Below are 5,813 nucleotides of genomic sequence, written 5' to 3'. Positions count from 1 at the left end.
TCACACATACATATACCAGTAAAGGATAAAGTGATCAGAAAGGTGTTACACAACGAGCGAAATTCACCCTTTCTGCAGTCACACTTACATATACCAGTAAAGGATAAAGTGATCAGAAAGGTGTTACACAACGAGCGAAATTCACCCTTTCTGCACTTAAAACTACACATCTATTTATACTGATTTGTACGGGATAAATACTTCGATCCTCTCTATAAACAGTAATTACTGATAAATTAACTACCTCTTATAAGATTCTATGAAAATATATTGTAAATTTAACACGTTTTTAAAATATATTGTAATAATACGCTAAGCTTTAAAACAGAAACATTTCTTTAAAATATGTTAATTTTCAACCGCTGAATTGAGTTAAACAATGTATTTCCATATAAACAGTCTCAACAATAAGCACTGTATCGGTCTGTTTATGATGTGTCCATCATTAGACAGTAAATACTTCTACAACTGATATCTGAACTACAGTTAATCGCGCATCTAATAATGTTTCATTTTACAGTTAAGTTTTATCAACAGATAGTGATTACATGCTTTTAGAAGGGAAACAGCAACATGTGAAAGTCTCTTTTTAGTGTTCTCTTTACACAAAATCACTTATACTAGTTATTTTGAGAACGTAATATATTGAATTATAATATTACTTAAAAATGAATCAACAGATGTATGTAAACGTTCTGGTAAAACATGTAGCAATTAACTAGTAAGGCACTACTGAATACATAGTTAGAATAAAGGCATATTTCTGTGCTCTAACATAATTATTCCTATATAATATAAATTACGAGGTGCAAGAATACGAACGTTTTTTAATTCTAGGATTTGTAAAACTTTTCGTCAAAGCACAGTTCAATAACAAAATACGATAACGTTAAATATATATATATATATAAAAGGAGATCTTATGAAACATTCCTGACAACACAGCTATCAGACAATACCCATATGTACAGTAGTTTCTTTCTTAGCAATTATACCAATAGTAACTACAGGTTTACCTTAAACTGATACCACACACCGCTTACAGAATTAACGGTTTCTGGAAGAGTAAATGACCGTTTTATTTTTCTAAACACGAAAAGTAAGTTTACTGTATATCCTTGTCAGAAAATAGGTCTGGGAGAAACCAATAAGCACAAGTAAAGAATTATCAGTTTTAAACTAAATATATGAGAAACTATGACTGTCGGTGAGAAAATGTGAAATGTTAAAAATACAAATACATGCGATAAATTGACCAGATCACTACTGACTATTCGGCGTCCTTTTTCTCTGGATTTAAGTCAACCATGGCGTGTAACTCCTCGGGAGTGTAGCCCAAGAGAGACTGGAGATCACACACGAAACGGTACACATAACGCTTTCCAGCAGTTTTGTGGATAATATTTTTGTCATAATAATACCTCAGTCCACGACTTAGTTTTTCATAGTTCATTTTCGGCTTGTTTTTCCGAATGCCCCATCGACGGGCTACCTCATCAGGATCTGTTAATTTGAACTCCCAACCGTCACCTGTCCAACTGATGAATCCCTGGCAAGTCTTGTCGGTCAGGAGTTCAAGCAGGAACTGCCATAGCTGGATAGGTCCACTCCCTACATGGTAAAAATATTAACTTTTTTAAGAACTCTAAATGTCGCAAATGTTGATTTTTTACACTATTTAATAACAACTACAAAAATGCTGTCATCAGTTAAGAGTCAAATACTGTTACACAAATACAATTTTTACGGAAAGTACACACGTAGACATATAGTTTACATAAATCAGAGTAAAAAGATGATTTCAAAGGTATTGGGCTCAATAAATTGTTAAAGTTTTATAGTAAAGTACTGTAACCTGAATCCTTCACAAGAGCTTCAGTATACTGAATTATTGTTCTCCTTTTTACTGTATACAAAACTATCTGATACTTTTTTATGTATTACATGCAAGCTTGAGATTAGGTAGGATTTGGGTTTATAAATAAATAACATAAGTAAAAGAAAAGTCCTATGTTTATAACGCTCTATTATGTTATCAAATGTACCAAGAGCTATTAATAATAGTTTAGAATGCTTAGCAAGTAAATCCAATTGACTCGGTAAACTATGGCAAATAAAAGCTAGAGAACACTGTAACAACTTCCAGAGGCTTGATTTTTTTAATATTGTAAGAATAATCAGTGCGCTACTGTCTGCAAACAGAAACTCAGAAGATCAAATAGTAAAGTTGTGTGATACAACATCCCCCCCCCCCAGTGGCACAGCGGTATATCTGCGGACTTACAGCGCTAGAAACCGAGTTTCGATACCCGTGGTGGGCAGAGCACAGAATATGAGAGTAGTAGTGAAACGTCACTACAGGTAAAGATATTTTATTAATATATTATTGCCCCCCAGTGGCACAGCGGTATGTCTGCGGACTTACAGCGCTAGAAACCGGGTTTCGATGCCCGTGGTGGACAGAGCACAGAATATGAGAGTAGTAGTGAAACGTCACTACAGGTAAAGGTATTTTATTAATATATTATTGCCCCCCAGTGGCACAGCGGTATGTCTGCGGACTTATAACGCTAGAAACAGGGTTTCGATACCCGTGGTGGGTATAGCACAGATAGCCCTTGTGTAGCTTTCTGCTTAATTGAACAAAAACAAACAAACAATATATTACTTAACTGTTCTATAGCTGTAAGTAATTTTTTGGACTTTGGAGGTAAATTACTGAAAAAGTATAAATGAGCACTGGAAGCAGCAACTGAGCCGCCTATTTGACAGCTCATATTCATACGTTATGCTTGAATATGGGTTCGTATTTCGGATGAGTTTAAACAATTATTTTTTTAAAAATATTCAATACAGAAACCACCACTGTCAAGCATGGCAACTCGGGAGGCTCCATTTAACGCCATAAAATATACGAATATGTACAAAGACGCAAAACTTTGTTAAAATATACCAGTTAATATCTGGTTGTTTATATAGCATAATCAGTGACAGTGTCATTTGCGTCAAATGTTTAAGAGGCCAAAAAGACCTTTAATAAAAATGTTCACTTTCTTTCGATTTGAAGTTACTGAAAAATAAGATTATTTAAGGAAGAGGAGAAGGAATTAAGTCTTTTGAAAATGTATTACAATTTTAATTATCATTTATACAATTCACACATATTTAGGTACTATAGTTTGTATTGAATTAAAACATTGCTCGGTGCGAGATAAATCCAGGCCTTCCGAGTCTTGCTTTAAGTTATCAACAACACACCTGAGTAACCTGCGAGTACGGCGGCCTGAATGACTGGCTTGCTATCATCACCTCCCGTTAGAGGATTCGGTCCATGAATTTGGCCATGATTCGGATTTTGTATCTGATTCAAGTGATTCAGGGGTAGATGGGAGTCCCGAACTGATAGTCCTACAAAGGTGGGATGATGCTGATGGAGAGAATTGCTCACTGGACCTGTTGGCATTAAAGGATGTCCTGCTAATTGAGAGTACCAGTGATCAACTGGACTGTGGATGGAAGTTGGTACAGTTTGGAAAGGTGGCTCGTAATGATGTGTCACATAGCCGTCAGGTGGAAGCATCTCGTGGTGATATTGTACTGCAAAATGATCAAGTTTTTAATATAGATATCCTTTCTCTACACACTTAATTAAGTTATAAGTCAATTCTAATAAATGGTTACTTCATATTAAACAAACAATGCAACAGTATTTTGAGTTTCCTACTACATTAAAATGGAGGCCAAGTTTATAGCATTACTACAGGCAGTTTCTCTATATCTCAAACAAAGCTTAATTAATTTTGAATTTGCATTGTTCCCAATTAATATAAGAGATAGCATAAAATTCACCTGAGCGCCTATTACCATTTTTGCCTAATAATTGTTTTAATTGAGAATGAGACACAGCTGTGAATGAAAATTCTTTTAAACAAAGATGACATTTCAGAAGGTTATCATATGTATTATATCTATAGTCTTGTTCAGGGTTTCAAACAATTAGGAACAGCTTGAACTAACGAGGTTTCCGCCAGGTGCTTTGGATAAATGGGTTATTGAAAGTAGAACTAACTTAAAAAGAAACACCAAGCAGCATTTGTAGTTATCAGCTTCAAACAAAGCGTCCCAGTTCCCTTCAACAGTCCAAGCATCAACCTCAACCTACATAGTATGTTACGTACTGTTCCTCTGGGCATCTCGCTAACCTATCGTGTTATACCATTGTAAGAACAAATAAAGTAGAATGAACTTATAACTCCGCAAAAACTGATCAATTATCCAAAATTTTGTATTATAAGAGGGCTGATAAAAAAAGTAGGTCAATTTTGAAATTCACTGGAGAACAGGGTTATTTACTAGCAGCTTAAACGTTAGGCGAAGAAGAAATTTCTAAGGAGAGTCCAGGTGCCTTCAATATGTAAAATTCATGTAAATCCCTAAAAAGTGCCACCCATGTCTCTCTACGCATTACAATTCTGATGAAATTAACCATATAGACACTAAATCACGTTGGAATAAATTATTAATAAATTTTATTCTTTCAGTATCAAAACACTCTTAAAAGAACACGGTTCGAATTGGAATTTCGTACAAGAACACTTCGAATACAAGTTATGTTCAAGACATGCAAAGGGGAATATTAGTAGAATCAAAAGTCATACATCATTCACACAAGGAATGAAATTTAAAAAAAGGTTTATCAGTAGAATTACCTCTCGAATAACTTTTCGCACAATAAGTAGGCTGGTATTTGGTTTCTGTAAGCATGAGTGGGGTGGACGGCGTTGAATAAAACTCCGGACTAGCGTCCAAATAGCCCTGGTGAGGAGTACTGGCTTCCAACCCGTATTCTTGTGCTTCGTTATATTGTTGGCTCAAACCCATATCCTCATGGTTCATATCATTCAAGGTGTGCATCGACTCGGTAATGTGATTGTATCCACCTGCAAAAAGAAAGTTAAAGTTGAACTCAAGGACACACAATTTGATCTACGTGGATAATTTCTTGGGGCATATAAAACTATTATACAAAAAGTTGTAAATTGAAAACAGAATATACTAATTGTAAGACAGACCTCAAAGTTTACTAAATAGACGTTTTTACAGTTGTTAAAATATTAGCTTTGCCCGATCCGTCAGAAAATGACGTTGGAGTTTTGTCAAAAACCCCGGAGGACTCCGCCCTTGCTTCAGCTAGTTTTGTTCACCAAACTTCCCCTTCATCATAAAAAAAAACAATCACACCTTGAAAAAATAAAAACCATTTTAAATGACATTCTCAAAAAATCAATAAGAATTGTGTAAACTTAAATTAAAATCGACTCTTGGCATTAAGATTCCAAGGTCTCACCAACATAATGTTATCACCCAAACCTTGGTGCATAACACCCCACCAAAAACTGTAGAAGTAGAAGTTGTCTTACTGATGTGGCTCCATGGTAAGTGAAAGATTTCACAAATCCATCGATATTTCACACGTATTAGGATGTATTTTTCTAATTACGTCATAAAACTGAAAATTTACGGTTTAACAGTGAAAGAAGATGAAGCAATAGGCCTAAGGTTTACGATAAAAATTCTGTCACCAAATTTAAACTTATGAATTAATTTCAAGTACTATCATCAGTTAAGACTAATGGCAATACGTTTGGGAGAAAGAAAGAAAAAAGGTTGTTTTATCCAAAAAAGTAATAATAAAACTGAAAAACTTTACGGAAACCAAAAATTCGCCAAGAAGGTCGAAATGTCTACGTCAGGCTTAGTATATGCATAAGTTAAAACATTAAACTATCTATAAGGTGGAATTCAACTCAGCC

At 34.8% G+C, this 5,813-nt stretch overlaps 1 protein-coding gene across 1 annotated transcript; it reads right to left on the bottom strand.

The window, feature by feature from the left end:
- Window positions 1-466: 466 nt before the first annotated feature.
- Window positions 467-4,964, bottom strand: LOC106457451 (DNA-binding protein D-ETS-4-like). The gene is made up of 3 exons (XM_013916873.2): window positions 4,710-4,964; window positions 3,259-3,597; window positions 467-1,611 (listed from the first exon to the last, which is right to left on the bottom strand). The coding sequence occupies exons 1-3, from the start codon at window positions 4,912-4,914 to the stop codon at window positions 1,271-1,273; spliced, it is 885 nt and encodes a 294-aa protein (XP_013772327.1). The 5' UTR covers window positions 4,915-4,964; the 3' UTR covers window positions 467-1,270.
- Window positions 4,965-5,813: the final 849 nt, after the last annotated feature.

Source organism: Limulus polyphemus, unplaced genomic scaffold (assembly GCF_000517525.1).
Source record: "Limulus polyphemus unplaced genomic scaffold, Limulus_polyphemus-2.1.2 Scaffold333, whole genome shotgun sequence".
NCBI classification, from domain to species: domain Eukaryota; kingdom Metazoa; phylum Arthropoda; class Merostomata; order Xiphosura; family Limulidae; genus Limulus; species Limulus polyphemus.
The sequence above is the reverse complement of the archived record's forward strand: the minus strand, read 5'-3'. Positions and strand labels throughout refer to the sequence as shown.

Excerpts from the sequence above, each read along its gene's own strand:
- LOC106457451 (XM_013916873.2), bottom strand. The coding sequence starts at position 4,914 with ATGCACACCTTGAATGATATGAACCATGAGGATATGGGTTTGAGCCAA. Across the intron at positions 3,598-4,709 it reads TGCGAAAAGTTATTCGAGAG|TACAATATCACCACGAGATG; the intron begins GTAATTCTACTG and ends ATCATTTTGCAG. Across the intron at positions 1,612-3,258 it reads CGTACTCGCAGGTTACTCAG|GGAGTGGACCTATCCAGCTA; the intron begins GTGTGTTGTTGA and ends TTTACCATGTAG.